At 40.7% G+C, this 25,577-nt stretch overlaps 1 protein-coding gene across 2 annotated transcripts; it reads left to right on the forward strand.

The window, feature by feature from the left end:
• The first annotated feature begins 4,674 nt into the window (after positions 1-4,674).
• On the forward strand, positions 4,675-25,008 carry SLC48A1 (solute carrier family 48 member 1). Of its 2 annotated transcripts, XR_015741948.1 has the most exons (4): positions 4,855-5,112; positions 20,531-20,698; positions 22,355-23,996; positions 24,043-25,008. XR_015741948.1 is itself a non-coding variant. In XM_026713755.2 (3 exons), the coding sequence occupies exons 1-3, from the start codon at positions 4,974-4,976 to the stop codon at positions 22,489-22,491; spliced, it is 444 nt and encodes a 147-aa protein (XP_026569540.1). In that variant the 5' UTR covers positions 4,675-4,973; the 3' UTR covers positions 22,492-25,008. The 2 variants fall into 2 exon arrangements, 1 of the variants encoding a protein (XP_026569540.1); XM_026713755.2 differs by having other exon boundaries at positions 4,675-5,112; positions 22,355-25,008.
• The last annotated feature ends 569 nt before the right edge of the window (positions 25,009-25,577 follow it).

Raw genomic sequence — 25,577 nt, forward strand, 5'->3', positions numbered from 1 at the left:
TAGGATAGCCAAAGGTCAGAGATAAAAGGTATTTTTGGTTGGCCAGTAACTTTTCAATCAGTTCCCTAGGTCCCAAAAAACAGAGTTTCTACCTGGCAAATAGAGGAGTATGCCAACTCATATGGTTTGATCCATCAGCCTCCCATCATGCCAGAGATACATTATTGTAATACTCTTGAAGGGACTAATTATCTTTTGTACATCACATGTTACTGATGATCTTGAAAACAAAATGATGCTACATAATTGGTATAATTTATATGTCAAACTTTGCCTTGGCTTCCTGTTTCCTCCATCCTTACGCTTCATCTTTCATGCTCTACATCCACCCTTACTTTAGACTTATTTCTTGTTCTTCAGGCTGTTTCTTTTTCCAAACCAGCTTTCTTCAACCCGCAGCCTCCTGAATGTGTCAGTCTCTTGGCTGAGGATTATAGGAGCTTTAATCCAACTCATTTGGATGGTGGGAAAAAGGTTTTCAACCCATTTCTCTGTGGACTCCAAATTCTGAACCCTTGAAAATTCATTTTCATCTCTCCACTGAATTATCATTTTATCAATCCTTGACCTGATCAGGCAGTTCTCTGTCTTTGAACAAGCATGCATTATTATTTTTTCTGCCCTTTTTGGGCTCAATGCTGAAAATATCTACATTGCACTTTATAAAAGCCCCAAAGCTAATTCTTTCCCTCTACAGCTAGAAGGTTCTATGGCACAAACTCTACTATGAGGATGCTTGTATCCCCAACTATTATACTTACAGCATACATGGATTACCTGGATGCCACACAACTGTGGGAAGAGACACAAAACTTTCCTGTAAAAGTGTGTGAAGGCAATTCTTTTTACTTGACAATGGAGAAACTAGCTGTTTACAGATCCTGAGCATTACTCAAAGTTTACAAAGGTAGAAGTTTTCTAAACAAATACTGAAGGAAGCAGAGAGATTGGCATTTCAGAAATTTCAGAAATAAAATGGTTATGAAAATAATAACTGTTATGCTAAGAATTCAGGATGGAAGTCTCCCATCTGGTAATAATGATAAAGGTATGTCCATATGTGAAAACAATAAATGCAATCTTAAGAACTGTATAAGATATTGTCACTTTGCAGTGATGCTTATTACATTCATGGGACTCAGTGTGGGTGTATTAGACTCTGTCTGAATTACATATTGCATAACTAAGTCTTACCACATACTGAAGCTGAAAAATTACTTTGTTCCACATGTGTGCTACATCTGGAGCACATTATATCCAGCCTTTCTTTCATCACATGTAGATCAGATTCCTTAGCCACCTTCCATTCCAAATCTGTTTAGGTTTTGTCTGATAGCAATAGCACTTAGACTTATTTCACAGTGCTTTACAGCCCTCTCTAAGCAGTTTTACAGAGCCAACATACTGCCCCCACAATCTGGGTCCTCATTTTACCTTTCTCAGAATGGTGAAAGACTGAGTCAACCTTGAGCCTGGTGAGATTCAATCTGCCAAATTGCAGGCAGTCGGCAGTCAGGAGAAGTAGCCTGCAGTACTGCACTCTAACCACTGTGCCACCATGGCTGATAGCTTTATCATCTGCCCACAGACCAAGCAATGGAAAATGCTATACTCTTTGTGTAGCCTATATAATTCAATCATGTCCCTGCTATTTGTAAGTTTTCACTATGTATATGTGCACTGTTAAGCTATGCAAAGATTTGTGCAAGTGTGTGCTCATGAGTCTAGTGAGTGTATTAACACATTCAAACTATGCAATTCATGCTGCCATGTATCACATTGTCTATGAATCACCTTCAGAGTAACCAGTCAAGGCAGATGATTGTCAGCATCAGCATCTCAGACAGCCCAAACTGGGTCATGCATATAGCGTGCATATTAGTCAGAATATAATTTGAGTTAGAGCCTAATTCAGAACATCAGATTAAGTGAAAGCAACACATTAATAAGCAAGTACGAAGTCCTTCCTTCAAAGCAATATCTATGCTTATGGGATTCAAATAAGCTCTTCTCATCAAGAGCCATGGTGGCACAGTGGTTAGAATGCAGTACTGCAGGGTACTTCTGCTGATTGCTGGCTGCCAGCAGTTCAGCAGTTCAATTCTCACTAGGCTCAAGGTTGAATCGGCCCTCCATCCTTCTGAGGTTGGTAAAATGAGGACCCAGATTGTTGGGGGCAATATGCTGACTCTGTATACTGCTTAGAGAGGTCTGTAAAGCACTGTGAAGTGGTGTATAAGTCTAAGTGCTAGTGCTAGTGCTAATTGTTGTGGTGGTGGCATAAACAGCTTTGTATCTAGAAAGATCTTATCAGAACCCACATTTTTCAGAACTGTAGTGATTTTTAAATGTATCATTAAAATATCATTATTCATGATAGGATGAAGAAAACATAGTGGTTATACCTTACAAAGAAGAGTACTTTTTGTTCCGGAAGAAAACCAATTTCCTTCTTGGTAAATAGTTCAAGGATCTTCTCTTAAAACCATCAACATCACTGTCATCAGCTTGAATAAATCTACTGCAGGATGAGGGTCTCTTACTTGAAGTTTATAGAATGTTATCTGCATGTTGGTCCTGTAAAGTTCAGTAAATTGATGTTTTTTGGATTTCCACATCAGGGCTGAGAGAAAGTGACTGGCCCAAAGTCATTCAGTCAACTTTTGTGCTTAAGAGGGGACTAGAGCCTGGATCTTGCCACTCCTTTAACCATTATACCACATTGGCCTTCTTTCTTAATTTTCTCATCACACACTAAATAATAAATAAGAAGCTAATTTAGTGATAGAAGCTTAATCTCTGTGCTTAAAAAAAAAAGGAAGGTGACTCTGCTCTCAAAATCCATCACCTTTCTCGCTGTCAATAACAGGAAGATAATCATGTCCAAATCATCAGCTTCTACCATATGAGGAAGTAGTGCTATGAAATTCTGTCAGCTTTCTTTCATATGTTGTAACTGATGGTTTCCACCACTGGGAGGTGCGGGCAGGGGCATTTCTGGAGACATGGAAGGCAAATTAGCAATCACCAATTCACACAGGTTTAGCCATTGTCATAAGTACACTGGTGCTCTTGACCCAGTGGACTAGCAAGTAGATCAAAGACATTGGAGCAACATTCACTGGCCACCAACACAGCACTAATACACATGAAATTCTAGCGAGTTGGATAAAGGCGTTTTGCTGTAGGAGATTAAGAACAATGCAGCTAGCAGTGGAATTTGAGTCTCTGTTTAGGAGTTCTCCACTTCATTGGAGCTAGCATGTTTCATGCCAGCCTGATAATTTTGTAAAGATGTTTCTTTTAATCCCATGCTGCTCTTGCTCACAAGAACTTCAGAGCATATCTTTTGTGCAGGACTTTCATTCAGGACTCCTACCATACACAGGTGAGATGCCAAAAGAAACAGAGCCACAGAGGAGCATTGAGAAGGAAAAGATCCACGATATTTGCAGAAGTGCAGGAACCTATGGACATGGAGCTTTTCGGTATCACAAACTATTCAGTTGAAAAGGTTTGGAGGTTCTTAAGATGACTTGCAGATTGGAACTTCTATTAGTTGGTAAGGATACAGCGGAATGCTCTGTTAAGGTCATGTTTTTTCTCTTATTTATTATATCACATAATAATACATAGTAGCCAATAATCAACACATCACATGCTTTAATATCATTAAGATTGTATATTGATTCTCCAAAATATAACATTACCTTCATATCTTTTAAAACCTTTTTTAGATTTGCTGCAGCAGCATTGTTCTGAATGTGCTCCCTGAGCTATTCCAGACCATTTATAAAATGGCTTTTATAAAGAACAGACAATCTTCAGTGAGATATTGCTGAACTCCAAATGAAAATTACATTAAGAAACTACTGTATATAACTTTCTATTAAACTTGAAAATGGAAGATGAACAAGTTAAAAAAAACAAAGCAAAAAGCTTTGGATATAATATAGAGTTAGAGAAATGGCAAAATATATGGGAAAGAAATTATAAATTAACAACAGCAACTTCTTATAAAGAAAATTTATATAAAATGATTTATAGATGGCATTTACCACCTGCTAGGTTAGCCAAAATGTTCAAAAATAGGTCTAGTAAATGTTGGAAATGTAACCAAAAATCTGAAACACGGTGGACTTGTGCTAAAGCAAAAAAAAAAAATTGGGCAAAAATACACGTGACTAAGGAAAACCTTTTTTTATTAGGCATACTATCAGAAAACTGATAAATGAAGTGTATATTTAATATTGCATGTATTAAACAGCAGTGAGGGTTGTATTTACTCAGCATTGAAAAAAATGAAGACATACCAGTAGATGAAGAGATAATTATGAAGATATTGGACTGTGCAGAAATGGAGACATACAGTGAAGATTAAACAGAAAGAAGATACAGAATACTACCAAACCATGGAATTTATTTTATCAATGGCTGGAAAAAAGGGGTAAAGATTAGGAATATAATCTGAATTGTTAAGCAAACAAAACAAACCAGGCAACACGATGTTTATTAAGCGCTAATTAAATGTAATAGTACAAAATTAATAAAACTTTATAAATAAATAACGTTTCAAAGCGTCGCATCGTAGAAAGGAACAACAAAAACAAAAACCCCAACGCCACGCATGTTCATTGCAACGGGTAATCTGAAATATTACTTGCTTCTCAGAGTACTCTACAACACAAACAAGGCGAGGAGGGGAAATTTCAACCTCTCCCTCGCCAACGGGCGAGATTCAAGAACGGAATAAACACTTTCCTCACCTCATGCATATTTATAACATGGGCCGTGTTCTTTTTACGTAAAAAGGGTGCAAATTCAAAGCCGGCCCGAGTGCTGAGTCCCCCTGCTCGCAAGGAGTCGCTGCAAAGCCGCGTCGGCGGAGACAGGCCGAGGCTTGGAGGCTGCCGGGTGTGGATCCGCTGCTGCCTTTTAATCTCCCCTGCCGCGGCGGCCGGCTCATCTGGGCGATGGCGGTGACGAGGAAGGTCGCGATTCGCCTGGCGTATTCGGTGGTCGGGATAATCTCGGGGCTGTCGTCCTTCCTCGCTTGGAACCTGGCGCCGAGGCTGCGACAGCCTTACACCGCCTCCGCCGGCGGACTCTCGGGTGAGCCTCTCTGATCGGCAGCGGGAAACGCGGCTTGCGGGTCTGGTGGACTGGCCTCCCCGCTCTCCTTTCCCTCTGCATTTTGGGTCCGTCCCCAGCTCCCTCCAAGCCCTGGAGGGAAGCTCCCCCACACCCCGTGCCGCTTCAACCCTGCCAACCCGCCTGTCTCGTTCCTGAACGCCGGCATGCACGGTGGGAAGAACGGTCGCCTTGGATTTGTTTGCGGGTGGGGGAGAAAAGGGCTGTTTTAGAAGGGCGGCGGGGTGGTTTTACTACTCCGAAGTAAGTTACTACCGAGTTCGGTAGGGCTTTAAAGGCGAACAGGGTTGTAGGTGTCATATTTATTTTTCCCACAAGCGGCTTGCTCTGCATTTCTGTATGCTGTCAGGTGCCCAAGGCAGCCCTGCGAAGAAAAACCCAGAAGAGATGGCATCTGTCAAACAGCCAATCATACAATCAGAGTTTTCTAGTCGTTAAAGCTTAGTAAATAACCAAGGACCTGTCCAGGTGGCCATCAAAATCAAAAACTGACTTAAAGGCATAGAAACAAAAACAAACACCGATTCTTGTGTCAACTCACATTATTAGTTGTTATTTATTAGGTGTATACCCCACCTTCCAATCAGGATGCAATATGATGCTCCCTTATCAATTTTCCTCCACAACAACATTGTGAGCTTGGTTGGGCCATGACAGAATGAGGGGCCCAAAGTCATCCTGTGAGCTTCTGTGGCTGAGGCTGTTTCTGTATGACAGCTAGTAGCCTTGATTTACCATCTGTCTTAACATGTTTTTTTTTTCCTGCCTGTTGCTTTGGGCCTTTTCCAAAATAAAATCCATTGAAAATACAGAGACGTTAAAAATAAATGTCTATGAAAAGTCAATTAATTGGTTTGTTTTTAGTTTTTGTTGCAGTTTGGTTGGGTGGTTGTATCAATCACAATTTTTTTCTTGTAATTGTATTTGTGTAGTGGTTAATGATATACCACTCAGGGCCATCATGCTAAGCTATTTTCATTCATCTTATGTTTCACTTGTTACATTGGTATCCTGCCTCTTCAGGGAGTTTCAGATGTCACCTGATCTTTTCAGTTTGTCAGATGTTTACAACAGTCCTGTGAGGTAGGATAGCCAGAGAAATAGTGATGGGCTGAAGGTCACCCACAAATCATATGGGTGACTGAGAATTTGAATGGGATCTTAACATTTTAATTAACCTCTGATCCTAACGTTTTATTTATTCAATTTATATGGCCACCCACTTCATCTAAGTGACTCTGGGCAGTTCACAACAGGTAAAAACAATCCAATCAAAAACAAGGTTAAAAAGCAACGTACAAGCACATAAAAACAATCCATAACCAATTAAAAAAACAGAATCGTGATCACAGCAGAATTTATCCTACATCAGCTCAACAAAGCCATTGTTGTTCCTCACCATACCCAGACTCCTAACATGGCGGCACAGCCTTATCTTCAGGGCCTTCTTAAAGGCAGGAGGTTGTGGGGGGGCAAGCTAAGTTTTGGAAGGATGATGTTCCGTAGAGTGGGCACCACAGCAGAAAAGCCTCTCTCTCTGGTTCCTGCCAGAAAATGTTTTTTTATAGATGGGATCAGTAATATCCTGATTCTGATGGACCAGGTGGATGTAACTGGGGGAATACCTCCTTTCAGTTCATGATACCAATGTTCTCCAACCTTTTAGGCTGGTTGACACCTTTGGATAGCAAACAAAAACTTGCCTTCTTCAATTTATTTCCTAAGAAAGCTTCAAAAGGTCCAGAGGCATTCCTGGAAATAAAAATGATCCAAGAAACTAGCTTTGTAAGTTTTACAGTTTCTCTTAGTTTAAAGTCTTCCCTGAGTTGAGTTCAACTTCTAATGATTCCAGAGACCCATCTGTGTAATTCTCTGTAAGTAGTTTGTCATTGACTTCTGGGTTGCATTCTGGGGACTTCTCATATCTGAACCCAAATATTTATTGATTCTCTCTCATGCAGCAACTAACCAGGTCTTATCCTGTTTTGCTTTTTCTGGACGGCCTCAATACAGTCTCATTAATTTAACATATTTTTTTTAAATGTAAAAGATGAGGCAGAGGGCCTGGTAGACCCTAAAATAAACATCTGAGGTTCCAGTGGAGGCCCACTAGTAACCCTGAAGTCAGCATTTTAATGTGCCGTCGATGTAACACAGCACCTAGGAGCCAGACTTCCATGAAGAAGATGGTTTTACCAATTTAAATGTGACTCTGCATTTGTATTATGTAATTAGTAGCCTGGACTGATTAAGGACTTTATTTCCATTATTTCTTGCACTGCATTTATTTATGGCACTTGCTTTATATGCAGCAGAAGTTCTCTGTGTATAATTAGAAGAGCAGCGTAGGGTAGAAACCAAGCAAACAGCAAAGGCAAAACCACACGATTTAAACATGCAGCTTCTAAATGACCTCCTAAATGTGCAACTTCCTTCAAGGGATTGGTGAAGGGAAGAGTCTTTGCCTGGTGCTTAAAAAAAACTGTGCTTTCATCCTCATGAGCCTCTCTAGGGAGTCTGTATCATAATTGGGATGCCTATGTCATGGAAAGGGCCTTCATGTGCTTTCTGGCTTTTTCCTAAATCTGGTCAAAGTCAGTAGGCTTTTCAACAATCACCTTCATTATGTAGGAAAAAATCAATTGACAAAGAAAAAGATTTAGGAAACTCTTGGGATGCAAAATGCAAAGTGTTCTTTAAGTCAGTCCCATTAACTTTAAGGACATGCCCCTGTTGGAGTCTGAAGACAAACAGCTGATAGGGAGTGGGAGTGTGGCTCCATTGGCTGTGGAGGAAACTGGGGAAGGGCAAAGTCCGGCTGGGCAGAGCAGGGAAGAGGTAGAACAAGGGAGAGGGAATTCAGAGGAAGACACAGGCCCACCCCCTCTTCATCCTAGGGTGCGCAGGGAGGAATGGAGAAAAGAACAACGTGGGTTGCATGGCTTATGGGGGAGGAAAGAGTCCTGATTCCCTTCATTAGCCACACCTGGGAAGAAAGGTTAAGAGAACGCAGGCTGCGTGCGGCAGCTGCTGGAAGCAAGCGGCTGAGTTTATCTTGTGTTGACTTTGCTTATCTGTGTTCCTGGGGTCTTTCCAACTGTGTGAGTTTTGCCGTGCCTTCAGGCCTGGAATTCTTGCTCCTGCCCTGCCAAACTAATTACCTCATTTTGCCTTGATTGGACTTATAGTTACAGTTTTTGTTGACCACAGTTTGGACGTGATTCTCTGCAGTCAAAGACTGTTCATGGGAGAGTTTTTCTCCAGCCAGAAGGTAACCAGGACATTGGGGGCAAAGCTGGAGCTAATAAAGGGACTCTTATTGATTAACTGACTGTGTTGCCTTTGTGTCATGCCCCGGGTCATCACACTGGGCATTGCAGCCTTCACCTGATGAATGATCCAGGTAGTTTGGATTCCATTGCCACCAGTAAGATGGGAAACACTGATCTTGATATTGAAATCGAACTGGCTCTCCCTAGTACACAATGGGCTGAGTATGGTCTTCCAAGCAATAAACTGTTGTGGGTGCTACCTGACCACAGTTGTCTGATAGATATTGTGCCTTGCCAAAGTACTTTCTCTATTGCTGTCATTTCAAAGCTTGCAGTGGGAGTATAGAAAATTTAAGCCAACAGACCTGTTGAGCTCTAAGCCACCACAAAACCAAAACAGTGGGCGTCCTGTTTTGTTAGTTGCATATATTTTCCACCCAGAAAGAATAAGTGAGCTGTTCCCAGCTTATCCATTTTAAGTCTGCTTGTGTTAGGATGCAAATGGGTCTGTATTTCTTCTGTCAGCCTTACTTTCATCAGCAAGTGGCAATTTGCATCAAGGCAGGATCATGCACAGTGGACATCTGTTTACTTTCTTTTGTACTTCATTAGGAATTGTCTGCCAAAAATTGTTAAGGCACCAAGCTAGAAATCAGGAGACCACATATTCTAGTCTCACCTTCACCACAAAGCCACCTTGGGCCAGTTTCCCTCTCTCAACCCTAGGAAACAGGTGAGGGCAAACCACTTCTGAAAATCTTATAAAGAAAACCGCAAGGATTTGTACAGACAGAAGTTAAGATTGATCCAAAGGGACGAGGGGTGGAAAAGAAAATAATTGTCCAGGCAACTGTTGGTCATACAGGCAAAGCGCCAAAGTCATTCCTAAGGAATTCGTAAACATGGTTTTGGTGACATCGATGCTGAAGGTGATAGAGAATTGATTCAAATCAGAACTAATGATTACAAGTTTGGCCTTGGATCATAGGTTCCAACATGAAAGCACCTGAGATTAATGGAAGATTTTAGCTCCTTGATGATTTTATCTATAGATTGGGTGTGTTTGGTTTTAATCTGTCAAATGAGAATGACTGCATCCCATAGAAGAAGAAAGCTAGAGATTCACCAAGAGTGTAGATTGTTTCTTGGTCCTTGTTTCTCGCCGTGTTGGGAAAGTTATAGAGTCAATTGAGAGACCTTGTTAAGCAAATTGCGCTGATAGAATTAACTCCCCCAGATCAGAAGGAAATGAGTTAGTTTTTTCCAACTAACAAATTTTATTAGATTTTCATGAGGTACAGCTCACTTCATCAGAGCATAGGGTGGCTAGATTGATGTAGGAGTTCACAAAAGCATATACCTTTGTATAAAATGTTGGTCTGAATAGAGAGTACCAGTTTAATTTTTAAGTTTTTTTGTTTTTTGTTTAGTAACCATAGACTAATGTCTCTCCTACAATCACCGCTCCCTGCCTCCCATTGATTTGAAGAAATACACTTGCAATGTAAATTCACATGACTGCTTTATCTTGTATCAGACCCCTGATCTGACTCTTCACGTATTTTATTTATTGAATTTGTATCCAGCAAAAAATTGCTGGAAAACATGGTCATGTGACTGAGGTGTGCTGCAAACAGCCATAAATGCTAGCCAATTGTCAAGCATCCCAAATGCAATAATGTGACTTTGCGATGTGTATGTGGCCATTGGAACTCCAGAATTAGTATGTAAATAGCTCTGGAGATGTCTGTGGTAACTTCAAATGATCACTAGGGGATGACTACCTGTACTTTGAAGGAAACATATGAATATTTGGTAATAGCATTGCTGATTACTCAATAGTGTTGTAACATAGCCTGAGAAAAGCTTGAAGAAATAATGGAGAATGACAGGTGTATTACGTCCTTTAAGGACATTGCTAAGTTTTTTCTATATGAAAAGGCAAGCTCAGGGAGATTCCTAGTGAGTTGATTGAATTAAATATTACTAAACTTTAATATTACTTTACTAAAACCATGCTTCCAAGACAGGTGGAACACAAGGATTCCCAAAAGGTGATTGGTTGAGACTTTATGCTGGGGCAAGAAAGATTCAGGATTGGATGTGTAAATTTGGGTTGGGTTTTCTAATTTGATAGTAGTTACGTCTGCATGTATCCTGAGTTGCTCTGGGGAATTCTTTAAAAGTTTTGTCCCAGCTAAACTGGGGGAGATAGACAATAATTGATTTTTTCCTTTATTTTTTAAGGTTAGTAGTCCTTAGGATCCAATAACACATTTTCTGCAACCAATGTCTTTGCAAAAAATCTTTGCCTTCTTAAGTGTCCAAGACTCTTTAAACAAACATTGTATTAATTTAAACCTGGCATATTTACATATGCAAAATATATTTTCTCCCACTGAGCTAATATTTTTTGTCTATGTGTGCATGTCTATTTTTTTCTATCTAGTTGCATGTGTATAACCCAGATATCTAAGAACCACGAATTTCATTTTGCAGCAGAGATAAATACGCACACAGATACACACACACACACACACACACACACACACACACACACTTACACTTCACGCAGAGGGTCGAGATATTTGCTCCAAACAAAGACTCCAAACAAAGACTTATTACTTTTAAAAATATTTATTTAATTGAGCCATAGTTAATTAAATTAGCTGAGCAGTTGAGCAATGTGATTCAATGAAATCTTTTTTTTCAAACCAGGTGATGGGTTTGACTAGATTGATTTTCTAAATTATTGACAAGTCTGTTGTTTGATAAAACAGTATGAATTTTGATTGATTGATTGATTTTGTGATAGTGGTGAATATCTGTAGCTTGGGTATAGGATGAGGGTGGAGGTTCATTCTCCGAATTTGTGGGTCAAGTTACATTTTTTTTGTCACATCCAAAGTCCCTTGAAATAGGTGTGTGTAAAATTGTAGATTATAACTGATAAAATTGGTGTTTAGGAGAGGTTTTAGCCATACACAGTGCTTTTAAGGGATATGGGTGAGGGCAGCAGTCCTGGAGCTTGAGCTAGTGCTACTTTGTTTTATAGAATACAATCATCCAGATTTGTTCAGAAATAGAATACAATTTAGAACATTTTCCTCATAGATCAGATTTTCCCCTAATGTGAGGCTCTCCAGGGGAAAATTAATTCTCAAATAGGCTGAGATATAGATGATGTCTCAATTCTGCAGTGTTCCAGTCCCCATTCCCCCAACACATTTTAAAATTAGATAATTGGCAAGACATTCTGAAGAATTTAATCCAAAGGCTACTTTATCCAATAGACTGAATTACTTGAATGACTTAGAGAGAAAAAAACCAGTTAAAAGAGGAGAAAAAAGCCATTTCTCTTACATTGTTTCAGTATCTTATATTACCTACCTGCATTTTTTATTTTTAAATTAAAATGAGTATTTAGCATGCTGTAAACTAAGGAAAGCATCAGTCTCAAGCATTAACTTCCTCCCTCCCAAGAATATGGAATATTTGTTTATTATTTATTTAAATTGATTAACCACCCAACTCCAGTGGAATATTGGTTTCCAGACTGTTGCAGGCTACACCATTATCAGTTAAAAATCTGCTTCCTTCCTGGATGTCAGAAAAACTGTTTAAAAAAGAATCACAAGATTAATGCATGAGGATGTGATTTGCAAAGCAGCTTTTAAAAATAAGAGCATACAAAACTTTTGCCAGACCAATACTCAAATACAGCTCATCAGTCTGGAATCCACACTGCATATCAGACATTAATACAACCGAGCGAATCCAGAAGTATTTCACGAGTATTTCACGAGTATTTCACGAGAAGAGTACTGCTTGCAACAGAATACCCTATATCACCAGGCTTGAGATTCTGGGCTTGGACAACCTTGAACTACGCCACCTATGGTTAGACTTAAGCATAGTACACAAAATTATCTGCTACAATGTCCTACCAGTCAATGACTACGTCAGCTTCAACCACAATAATACAAGAGCACACAACAGATACAAACTCAATGTAAACCGCTTCAAATTTGATTGCAGAAAGTACGACTTCAGCAACAGAGTGGTCAATGCCTGGAATGCACTACCTGACTCTGTTGTTACATCCTCTAACCCCCACTCCTTTAATGTCAAACTAACCACTATTGACCTCACCCCATTCCTAAGAGGTCTGTAAGGGGCGTGCATAAGTGCACCATTGTGCCTACCTTCCCTGTCCTATTGTCCCCATTTATTTGTACCTATTTCCTGTATTCTTACTCATGTTTATATCTATTACCATGTAATTGATCTATTACCTTGTTAACGATTGACAAATCAATCAATCAATCAATCAATAGCTGGGTATTTCAGACCAGCTGATCAAGCTGGGTTCAGGATGCGCTCTGTGTGAAGAAAGGCTTTCTTGAGAAGAAGAATTTGCAGGTTACTGAGCCCTTTCCTGTCAAAGCTGATTGTCAGCTTTAGTAGGGCTGTACTTGTTAACCTGACTTGTTTTCTCCCAGAAGGGAGGTTCCATTTCCTCCCCCCAACCTTCCACCTCCCCAAAGATTCTTACTGCAAAGAATCACAAGAGGTATGGTTGAACATCAGTGGTTGCACACTGGTGCAATACATCAGTGTGTATGGATGGACACTGGTTCTTTGTGATGTTCTAATTATGGGCGAATTTAATACTTATTAGTTTAGGAACGTGTCTGGGATTCCACCAAATGAATTTTTGGGAAGTTGTGGAATTGAGTGCATGTTGTTTCCTGGATGTGTGCTGCTCTTTTGAACAAGTCACCTTGGGTGGTTTTCATCAGTCAGATGTTGACTCACATTTGGAATGCAAGCTAGGACTTTAGCAAGAGGGTTGTGTTGGGCCAAAAGAATGACTGCATTCAGGGCTAGGGAAGACAACAACAAGCTGCAAATGGTACCTCCCTTAAACCTCCTGCTGGACAATTGCTGATGTCATTTCTCTCACACCCATGGGAGGGGGAGGGGAAACAAATCAACCCAATTGTTTTTCTGGAGCAGCCTGGCATGAGCAAGCCAAGAATTTGGTTGCATTGGATGTGTAGCAAAGAGGTCATACTTGAATATTTGGCCTTTTCAGAAGAGCTTTTATGCTTAGGGGAGAAGATCTTTCAGGATCTGCTGCAGCTTGGACAGAAGATCCCTGCCCACAAGTGGAAATAACAAATTATAAGTGCATTCGGATCATGATTGTCCTCTGCTTTTGCCAAGAGTCTCACCCAGGGGGTGGCACCCAGCACTCGCCAGCGAAATACTCTCCAGATATGCCAGGACCACGTTGTCTGGGAATTTGGGATGTTGTAGTGTGGAATTATAGAAGGGACGTGGTGACTCCGTGGCTAAGAGACCTGAGCTTGTTGATCAGAAAGGTCGGCAGTTTGGCGGTTCAAATCCCTAGCGCTGCATAACGAAATGAGCTCTCGTTACTTGTCCCAGCTTCTGCCAACCTAGCAGTTCGAAAGCATGTAAAAATGCAAATAGAAAAATAGGGACCACTTTGGTGGGAAGGCCTTCTGTGCGCCTTCAGCGTTAAGTCATGCTGGCCACATGACCACGGAGACGTCTTCAGACAGTGCAGGCACTTCGGCTTTGAAACAGAGATGAGCGGGAAACGACTAGCATGTATGTGCGAGGGGAACCTTTACCTTTACCTAGTGTGGAATTTTGGTTAAGATATTGGACCTGTAGTAGGGGAACCCAGGTTTCGGTCCTCTCTCAGCCATAGATACTTTGTGACTTTGGGTCCTCTGTCTCAGCCCTGTTTGTAAAGGGAATTCTACCTTGAGTTCCCACAAAGTTAGTATTCATATCTTTGGTGTCTACTCTGGTCTTCCTGGAAGGGCTAACATCTGAGGGGCATCCCTTTCAAGACAGCAGGTGCTAAAGGAGTGCACCAATCTTGCTGGATCAAATCTTCTGAGCAGGTATCCTGGGTGACAGGCGCTCCCTCAAATAACCAGGCTCTATACATAAGCAATCTCTGATAATTTATCCTATGTAGTTAATCGGTGTACTGCCTTCCTTTTTTTTCTTAGAAATGTTGAAGACAGAGGTCTACAGATAGTCCTCAACTTGCAACTTTTTTTAATGAACAGTGAAAAACCTGATTTAACAACGGGGCCTCACATTTGTGCATCATAGAATCCTCATAGGTGCATGATGGAAATTTGGACTCTTGGCAACCGGAATGGCTGCAGTGTCCCAGGCGGTTTCTGACAAGCAAAGTCATTGGTGAAAGCCAATTGCAATGATTCGCTTAACAGCCATGGCAAAAAGGTTGTAGAACTGGTTGCAATTCACTTATCAACTATCTTGATTAACAAGAAAAATTCTGGTCCAAATGTGGTTTAAGCTGAGGACCATTTCGTATTCGTCTTACTTAGTTTTGACGAGCACCTGGTTTAAGCAAATGGGATGCTCTTTGTAATTAACTGACGCCATGAGATATCACTTTTGCTGCAAGTCAAAACCTTTTCTGTTATACAGGTATCCTCAACTTACGATCACAATTGAACCCCAAATTTCCATTTTCTAAAGAGGACAGTTGTTACAGAGTTTTTGCTCTGTTTTACAGCCTTTCTTGCCACAGTTGTTGAGTGAATCCCCTCAGTAAATTACTAACATGTTACAAGAATAGAATAGAATAGAATAGAATAGAATAGAATAGAATAGAATAGAATAGAATAGAATAGAATGGAATTCCTTATTGGCCAAGTGTGATTGGACACACAAGGAATTTGCCTTGCTGCATATCCTCTCAGTATACATAAAAGGAAAGATACATTTGTCAAGAGTCAAGAATCATCAGGTACAACACTTAATAACAGTCATAGGATACAATAAGCAATCAAATCATACTAGGAAACAATCAATATAAATTGTTAGGATACAAGCAATAAGGTTACAGTCATACAAGTCATAAGTGGGAGGAGATGGATAAAAGGAAGAATGGGAGGATTAATAGTGATAGAGAATTTGGCTTTGCTAGTTAGAGGGTCACAAAAGGTGACCATATGTTCCCTGGACACTGCAACTGTCATAAATATAAACCAGTTGTCAAGTGTCCAAATTTTGATCACGTGGGTTGCTGCAGAACTCATAAGTGCGAAAAATGATAAGTCAATTTTTCCAGTGTCCTTGTAATTTCGGTCACCCAATGAATGGTTGCAAGTTGAGGTGTACCTGTATTTTAGTTTGTTTTGGTTTCTAGAACTGATAAATAACAAATTATAAGTGCATGAGTAAAATGCAACATGAGCCAAGCTAAGTCTCTTTATAACTTCTAATTAGCTGTTTTCATGTAAATATTCCTAGAGGATGCATACATATTTAATTGATAGCTCTTCATGCTAAAAATTATCCTGATGTGCCTTTAGAGAACTTTCTTTTTTCTTTTCTTTGCTAACTAACTAGCTCGAAGGAGCTATGCGCTAATAGATAATCAAAATTTTAATACTAAGTAGTAATCCAGTAAAATATTTTACAAGTAATGCTGTAATTTTTAATATACATTTTAAACCATTTTGCTATGTATACTGTATGTATGTGCCTGTGTCTGTGTGTATACAATATATATGTATCAGTGGTAGGATTCAAAACAATTTACTACTTGTTCTGTGGACATGGCTTGGTGGGCAAGTCAGGGGAAGGATACTGCAAAATCCCATTCCCTCCCTACCCTACTAACCTGCTTTCCAGCTCCGTTCTCCTGTGCAGGGCAACAAAAGAAGACCCAGCCAATCAGCTGGGACTTGGGAGGCAAAGAATAGATGGGGGCGGGGCCAGTCAGAGGTGGTATTTGGCAGTTCTCTGAACTACTCAAAATTTTCACTACTGGTTCTCCAGAACTGGTCAGAACCTGATGAATACCACCTCAGATATGTATACGTATACGTATACGTATACATATACATATACATATACATATACATATACATATACATATACATATAGAGAGGGAGAGGGAAGAATGTATGAATGTTTTGCAATCCACTATTTCAGTATCATTACTTTTTGCTATTGGTAAGAAAATTTTGGAGATAAATATACTTTAAGATGAAATATACTTGAGGATAGATATATTGTAGATTGCACAGTCTACATTTAAAAAATAAATCAAGGTTTTTTGCTTACTTGACCAGAGAGTGCTTTTGAATGCAGAGGCTGCAGAAGCAAATGTAGAAACTGTTACTAAGGTTTTGAGAAGTTCTTCATTTGTTGAACATTTTTGCCAACTCATTCCTATCCAAAGAAGTATTTTGCTGAGTCACAGGGGTGTTTTTCAATGCGCTGTCAGGAGTCTCGGGAGTCCCTCATCACAAGACAGTTTAGCTTCCTTAAAAACTGACTCAGTTTTTGAACATGTGAGGAAAACAACTGAGTCTGATGCCTTCTTGCTCAGAAAAACAGGGAAGGAGCGAAAATGTGACTTGGCATATTTAATTGCTTAGGTCGATCAGAAGCTTGTTTGTCTTTTTATGTCAACTTTTTTAAAAAGAGGAAGTTTCCTCCTTGAGTGAGCTTTCAAAAACACTTTGTGGTTTACTGTTTCCTCCTAACGAAACTCATAGAAGCCCGTTACATAGTATGTTGGGTTTTTTTTTTAGTGCATATTCATCTTAAGGAGTTTTTTAGACCAGGGTCTCCAACCTTGGCCACTTTAAGCCTGGAGGACTTCAACTCCCAGAATTCCCCAGCCAATTGGCTGGGGAATTCTGGGAGTTGAAGTCCTCCAGGCTTAAAGTGGCCAAGGTTGGAGACCATTGTTCTAGACCAGCTCCCCTGCTTTCTGGTGGGTTTTCTTCTCCCAACCTGTGCTCTTCTGATTCTCAGAATTGTCAGTGGTATCTGAAGAGCTTTTAGTTGGGAAAAATAGAGGCAATAAAATTGGGGGAAAAAAGGGGGATTTCCAAGAGCCATGCATATTATGGGAGTTCACTGGGATTCCCCTCCATTAGAGCAGGACCATGGAGAGAACGTTTTATTTAACTAATTTAAAAAAAAAACCTGCAATAAACTGTGGGTTTTTTTAAAAAAATGAAGAGGAAGCTTCTATTGATACCCAAGTCAACTTTTTCCCTACTTAAAATAGTAGTTAAATTTAAAACCCTCCATATTTTTTTTCCTATAATTCACAGGTTGAAAAAAAAAAGATGCCTTTTGGATTTTTTGTTTTTGGCAGCAGTTGTGTTAATCGTTCACTCTTGCTTATGATTCATCTGCTGTATCCTGGGCACTCTTGTTAATTATTGAACATTGATTTGATTTAAAGGTTTTGAAATCTTCAAAATGAGACATGGTGCTTTAGTATGCTGCACTGGTCGTCCTCGATTTACGACCACAGTTGAGCCCAAAATTTCTGTTGCTAAGTGAGACTTTAAGGGATTTTTGCCCCATTTTATGACCTTTCTTCCCAGAGTTGTTAAATGAATCACTACAGTTAAGTTAATAACACAGTTGCTAAGTGAACCCAGCTTCACCACTGACTTGGCTTGTCAGAAGATCGCAAAAGGTGATCACATGATCCCAGGGACACTTTAACCGTCCTAAATATGAACCAATTGCCAAGCATCCAAATTTTGATCATGTGAACATGGGATGCTGCAGTGGTATGAAAAACGGTCATAAGTCCCCTTTTTTCAGTGACATCATAACTTCAGTCACTAAAGGAACTGTTGTAAGTTGAGGACTACCTGTAATAATCTAATATTACTTTCTCCTTTTGGTTCAGTTTTATATGACTTGACAATCTTTTTTTTCTGTTTTTTTTCCCCACCAGTTCTTTTTCTCTTGATTGTGTGCTTTAAATATACACCAAAATTAAAAGAAGATGGCCCCTAAATGCATTTGCCAACACTTGCTAATAATGGAGCTGTGGATGGTATTGCAGAACCTCCAGAATGCAGCCTATCAGCCCTTGTAGATTCTCCCTCTGCTCAGCTTCTATATCTGGAGTGAAATGTTTACATGTGCTCACTATAGAGAGATACACATACATAAACACTCACTCGCTTGAAGGTTTGCAAATAGGCTTGCGCTAAGCTTAGGTGTAACTCTAGTTGTTACATTTTCTTTCTGTGCTCTGACAGCTTTTCAGAGGTCTTGATGCATTCCCACTAGTGCCGACGTATAACAGCTGATTTCTTAAAAGGGTGATAAAAGTAAAGGATGCCCCCAAATTGAGCTCATCTCTGATAACGGATACGGACAGATTGAGGCAATTTTTCCCCACCAGCTCCACACATTCAGGAATGAGCTTCATATACGTACAAAAGAACCCTGGTTGATCCCAAACATGATTTTTGGGAGGAGAAGAACATTCCCTTTTCCAGATCTCTCTCAGTGGTTCCCAGTGCCTCTAGTGTCAGTCCTTGGAGTGCATAGCAATAGCTCTTAGACCTATATACCGCTTTACAGTGCTTTACAGCCCTCTCTAAGCGGTTTACAGAGTCAGCCTATTGCCCTCAATAATCTGGGTCCTCATTTTACCCACCTCGGAAAGGTAGCCTGGTGAGATTCGAACTGCCAAATTGCAGGCAGCCGGCAGTCAGCAAAAGTAGCTTGCAGTACTGCACTCTAACCACTATGCCACCATGGCTCATCATAAATGCATGGCTGTCACTAAGCTGCATTCTCTTGGCATCTGGCCTCCGGTGTGATCCAGCCCTGCTTTTGTTACAAACATACCTGCTTCCCTTTGCTTTGGAAGTTTTGGTGCCTCTGATTTTGCAAAGTATCCTCCGTTAGCATGTGGCTTCGGCCCTCTGATTTGCAACTCTCCATCTCAGACTTAGCACAGCCTTTCCTGGATGTTTTGTTCTTCAGATTTTTTTTTTTTTTAAAGATAAGTCAAGGTCAGTTTGTGATGACTTCATACATTCAAGCAGTTTTCTTGGCAGCAGAATAAAAGAAGTATCTTGCCAGTGTGTTCTTGCAGAATTTTTCCCCCCACCAACTTCTCACTTCTAGCCTTGGAATTCTGTATTTAATCCCCCATCCAAATGCTAACCTGGCCTCCCAGGATAGACATCTCCAGATATATAGATCTCTGCTCTTTTTACTCAGCAACAATGGCCAATAAGTAGGTTGAATGGAAGGGGTTGGGACTTGGCATATTTGAAAGATGCTAAATCTTCTCCAGTTTGAGCCAGTTGCTGAAGTTGGCAACCAAGGCAGCTGTCCCATAATCCTGGAAAAAGAGACAGCTGCTTTAAAGAGCTGCAGGGCCCCATTCCCACCCCCAGCATACCTATGCTCATTGGCACTTATTTGGTATCGAAAATGAAGCACTGCACAGCTCTGATGTCTGATTAGATGGGGCTGCTCCCCCATTGTCCCCAAACTCCCCTGAACATAGAAAATGGTCCTAATTATAGTGCCGAAACATTATCTAGCCAACTTTTGTTCCTGGTGTGCTGACTTTTTATAGGTGACGAGTATATTGGATGGGAGATTATATCCTTAAAGAAGGACTCATTTTCACTTCGATGTGGCACAAAGCAGGACATTTGAAAATGCTGAGAACATGGCGCAAAGGTGCTAGGAGAGCAGATGATTATAAAAAGCTTTGGATGTGGTTTATTATGCTTTTATGATTGATTAAAAAACACACAGCTACATTGAAGTGACTTCTAAACTCACAATAGAGTTTATCTGCAACAAAAATCTCAACACGTCCACATATTCAAAAATGTTATAACAATAATAAAACATGAACTACTACTCCCCTTCCCATACAGACACTTTACATTTACTCAATACTTGGGAAGATACTGGAAAAGATACTACCATTGTGGGGCAGGGACTTTCACTTTTTCCCAACACATCTTAGGTAGGCAGGTTGTTTATGAAGTAGGCAATTTTGAAGATTCTAGGTTGTAACCTGTGTGTGGAATTGTATTAAATCATTCTGAATTGAAATCAATCAAACCCAGTGTTTCTCTTGTCCCTTTTTTGGGGTGCCACTTAAGGGTCAGAAGCCACCCTGACCTAAAGGAAACTGCAGAAACCCGCTGGTTATAGTTGCTGATCCACCTTGGAGTTTACATGCTCACTTTTTATTGATTCTTCTTCTCTCTTGTTTCATATAGGTGTCTTGGCACTTTGGGCCCTAATCACACATGTGATGTATATGCAGGACTATTGGAGGACTTGGTTGAAAGGCCTGAGGTTCTTCATGTGTGTTGGCATTTTCTTTGGCATACTCTCCGTGGTGGGATTCTGCACATTCCTGGCCCTGGCCATCATAAAGAAGCAATGTAAGTCCATAATTTGGTTCTGTTTAGAAGCCTAATGCTATCAGATCTGCTCAGCCAAAAAAAAGGAGGGAGAGCCAATTTTGTGACAGCCATGAAATCAACTCCTGTTCCTTCTCCTCCTCATTTAGAGGATCAATTGTATGGTCTCATCATACTCTGTCTGCAAAAAAATGGGATCCTCCGGACAATATTGGACTCAGATCAATCCCAGTTGATATAGTCAGCGTTCAGAGATTATCAGAATTGTAATTCAGCAGCATCTAACATCCCAGTCCCGAGTTAGAAACCTATATTTCAGAATGGAAGGTTCCTTTGCTAAAATAGGTGTAGGTGCAAAGACTCATATGAGCTGGAATCTCAATCCTACAGCCTTTCATTTGTTTGCTTGAGCCATTGTGTACTTGTAGATCCACTTTCTCAAGTTCAAGGCTGGATGCACCAGTACTGCCTTAATTTTGCTTGGTTGTACAATATAATGCTTGAATATGATTCCCTTGAGGGGGGAGTCCAGTGGTAGTAGATCGGTAGATCCTCAAAAAGGCTTATTGCTTATTATTATTGCTCACTGTTGTGTCGGAAGCACCCAGGTGCTTTCGGGTTGAAAGGATCATGTCCCTGTTGAGTTACCCACCAAACTAGTACCTATTTATCTACTCACGGTCACCCGCTTTCAAACTGTTGGGTCGACAGAAGCTGGAGTGAGTGATGAGAGCTCACCCCATTGTATGACAGCAGCCAGGTCTTGATTGCAAGCCTGCTGATCATCAGCCTTGCACCCTAATCACATGAACCACCACTCTCCTTGCTGTCTTATAATTCTTTAAGATTTGCCTTAAAAAACAACAACATTGTAAGTTTATTGGAATCACTTTAAGCCATCCTTTTCTAATCTGGGGGCTTCTACATGCATTTCTCCACAGCAGGCTAGGTGAAAATTCTAGGAATTATTCCTGAAGCATCAAGCTGGTAAAGATATAAACTTGCCATAGGAACAGCAGTATTTCAAGTGTTGGTCAATTCCTGGTCTCTGACGGTTGGGCATCTTGCCTGCGATTGCTGGAGTTAATGTCTAATGACAGAGTCTAGGATAAGAGTATTAAACTCAAGGCCTGCAGGCTGCATCCGGCCCACAAGTTGCTTAGATCTGGCCATTTTCACCTGGCAGAATGTTGCAGGAAGGTGGCCAGGTCAAAAGTGGGGTGAGGCGCATGAGGGAGGCCACTTTGGCCGGCAAAGTGTTGCAAGAGGATGTCCATGCTGAAAGTGGGACGGGGGGGAAGTGCACAGGGGTCCCATGCCCCATTTTGGCTGGCAGGGTACTACTGCAGGAGGCGTCCGTCCTGCCTCCCTCCCCCCCAACCCCCGCCATGGCCAGCCTGCAGAGGGGAACTAGAATGCTGCTCTAGCCCTTGAAGAAATCTAGCTTGACACCCCTGGTCTAGGACAAGTGAAGGCTGTTTGGGACTCTAGATGTTGTTGAGTGATGGTTCTCATAATCCTCAGTCACTCTGAACATTGTTCAACAACAATGGAAGACTGAATACTCTTGAGTGGATGTTGGAAGTAATGAACCTGGTTAACAAGGAAATCAACACTGGAGCTGTACTACTTTTTCCTCTTAATCAGATGCTACAATATGCTTGTTTCCCCCCGCAGCTTTTACGGATCCACAGAGCTACTACCTGTCCTGCATCTGGAGCATCCTTTCCCTCAAATGGGCTTTTCTTCTGGGCTTATACTCTCACCGGTACAAGAAGGAGTTTGCAGACATCAGCATTCTGAGTGACTTCTGAGATCCTGGAGGTCCGTTCCGTCAAAGAAAGACCTTGGAGGTTCAAGGAAGGCTGTTGTTCCTCTGACTGACAGTTGCAGGCAAGGGGTTGGCCAGAAGGCGGCTGAAAGAAACAGACAGCAGGAGCCTGACCTGCTTCTCTGCATTTTCTTTGCTGGTTCCATTAGGAACGCCTCCTAACTGCTTTTGTCCAGTCATTTGCCCATTTGACTAGTTCTGTTTGTCTGTATGTGCTTATCATTCACGAAGACTTTGTTGTTTGGATGACTCAGGATATCTAGCAGGACCTGAGTTTTTGTCCCAAGTCTCTAATGTCTATGACCTGTGGCATTTTTCGTAGCTTTTTCCCCCTTTAATGAGAAGCAACTGCCTCTTTTGGGGGCGGGAGCAGGGGCAAAGTCTATGGTCCACTCCTATAAAGCAAAGATTGATTTGTACTCCTTTCATACAGATGTATTTTTATAGCTCAAGGTGTGAATCCATTTTAAAACAACTTTTTTAAAGCAAGCTTTTCCCCCTTCCCTGGTGCTTCGGTGAGGAAGCTTGCATGTGTGCTGCTGGTGTTGGTTATCACAGTTTAGGGACAAGAGCTGTACGTTGTGAACAAAATTCTGCACCTCTTGTTTTTCTCTTGACTGTCTTAAATGTTTATGATGGATGTTTCTTTAATTTGAGTTAGGCAAAGCTAAACACTGTTGCAAAGGCACCTGCAATTTTGAAGAATGACCATGTGGGTTAAGAAGGAAAATGACATTCCTATGGAAACAGTTCCCCTTTCTCTGTAGCTATCTGGTCAACATAGGCAGGGACCTGGAGATTTCCAGATGTTGTTAATTACAGCTGCCAACAGCCTCAGCCAGTGGTGAATGAATACCACGATCTGGACTTCAGAAGTATCTGGAAGGCCTAAGTTCCTTCTCCATAATGCCATTATATACACAGCACTTTGCTTTTTTGTGTGTGTCAAACTGGTATTTTATAACGTGAGCAACTGAAATATTTTAGGAATGGGGAAGCCAATTCATTCTTTGGAGTCAACTGTGTTGTCTAATTCTTGAAGACTGGGACAAAAATAGATAATTGCCACAATTATCTTATTCTCTGATTTTTACTTCTGGTTGCATAGGAATTCAGGGTTGAATAAGTTGGACTGTTAGCCAATGGGATGGTCATCCCTTCAGTGGACTCACTTTTTGTAGCATATCTGGCATAAACTAATTCACAAAAGGAAAAATGCATTTTTGTTTTAACCAAACGCTTCATTGAGCTGGATCAAGTTTGTGTGAGATAAAGAGTTGAAGAAGTGGGGTGGGTGCCACCCATGAGAAGAAATGGTGACTTGGGAATTCTCTGCCTCACCCGGACACATTTTTGCCATTGTAATCTCACTTAAAATGTTTCAGTTGTTATACAGTGGGTGTGTTTGAATGGGGATGTGTTGCACTATTCCTCCTTCACTTATTTCTCTCCTTTTTGCTTACAACAGGATGTGCAATCCTCCTTGAAGTTTCTGTCTTTCTGGCCTACTCTAAGCCCTTGGCATTTCCTTGAGGCTAGCACTTGTCATCCATCCAAAGGATAGACGATTGAATTTGGAGTAACCTTAATCTGAATGCAGAATTATAGAGGATGACCTGTCTTTTAAACTTCTGGATCTCTACTTGTTAAATGTGCAGATCAATTTTTCTCAGCCTTGGCAGCTTGAGGATGTGAGGATTTCAACTCCCAGAATTCACCAGCCAGCATGTTCACTGGGGAATTCTGGGAGTTGAAGCTCACAGATGTTGAAGCTGCCAATGATGAGAAACACTGGCATAAACTTTTAGGTGGATGATCTCTAATTGGGCAGCCCAATTGTTCCTAATCTGTCAGGAAGCACTGGGATACAAATCAAATGGCTCACTGTTCCCTTTGGGTTAATGGGCTATAAGGCAGAGGTAGACATGCTTCAAGTTTATTGACAAACTCCTCAGGCTTCAAATGCCATCCTGTTTGTCAAATACACGACATGGTACTTTCATCAGGATTGGTGATCCTCACTGTAGGAATCAGGTTTCTTCAGGCTCTTTTGAAAATCAGACTTCCAATGGCACAAAAGGGATTTGATAAATTCAGGGACACCAAATCCTCATGGGCAATTTAAGAGCATTAGAACAGACCAGTTGACTCAAAACGTCCTCCATAGAACGAAGATATTAATATAGTAAAAGATCATTTACAAGGGAGGTTACGGTGAAGAAAAAGGTAGCCAGTCTGATGCCAGACAGTGGAGAAGGTGGGCCTTCGTGTCCATCCTGTGCTTTTATGGATGCAGAAGACCCAATGGTGATGCAAACCTTCACACACACTTTTTAATCTTGCTGTTTCATGCCTGCTGAAACTCAAACGGCAGATTATGTTTTGTGTTTTGCTTTCTCCTCTCCATGTGCAATAGGTATGTGACAGGAAAATGGTTCACTTAGGTGAAGGATGTTCGCATGCCATTTTTCTTATTAATAAAATAAAATGAAAACAAAAACATTTAAAAGTCTCTTTCTATTTGCAAAGAAAAGTCAAAAGAGCATGTAGGTGCATCTCTTAAGTACAAAGCAGATGCGGAAAGTATCCAGATATGAATGGGAGAAGTGCTGAGTAAAGTGGAATAGATAGGCCTCAACAACCATGCTTGGGAATCAGAATTTCTGTTGCTATGGCAGTTGTTAAGTGAGGCACACCCAATTTTATGATCTTCTCTGCTGCAGTTAAGCAAATCGCTAAAGGCCATTAAGCAGACCTGACTTTCCCCATTGACTTTGACTTGTCAGAAACTGGCTGGGAAGATCACAGGTGGCAATCAAATGACCCTGGAATGCTGCATGTGTCATAAATACATGCCAAATGCCCAAATTTTGTTCATATAATCTTGGGGATGCTGCAAGAGTTATGAGGGGGATCAGTTGTTTCTTTTATGAGCGCCATTGTAACTTTGAATGGTCATTAAACAAATAGTTGTAAATCCAGGACTACCTATACAAATGTAGGCCGTTTTTGGAAAATGCTGATGTCCTAATCTTTGGACATCATTTTTAAAAGGAGCACATTTCTCTA

The sequence above is a fragment of the Pseudonaja textilis genome, chromosome 2, assembly GCF_049901715.1.
Source record: "Pseudonaja textilis isolate UNSWEBS1 chromosome 2, rPseTex1.2, whole genome shotgun sequence".
NCBI lineage: Eukaryota > Metazoa > Chordata > Lepidosauria > Squamata > Elapidae > Pseudonaja > Pseudonaja textilis.

Excerpts from the sequence above, each read along its gene's own strand:
- SLC48A1 (XM_026713755.2), top strand. The coding sequence starts at position 4,974 with ATGGCGGTGACGAGGAAGGTCGCGATTCGCCTGGCGTATTCGGTGGTC. Across the intron at positions 5,113-20,530 it reads CTCCGCCGGCGGACTCTCGG|GTGTCTTGGCACTTTGGGCC; the intron begins GTGAGCCTCTCT and ends TGTTTCATATAG. Across the intron at positions 20,699-22,354 it reads GGCCATCATAAAGAAGCAAT|CTTTTACGGATCCACAGAGC; the intron begins GTAAGTCCATAA and ends TTCCCCCCGCAG.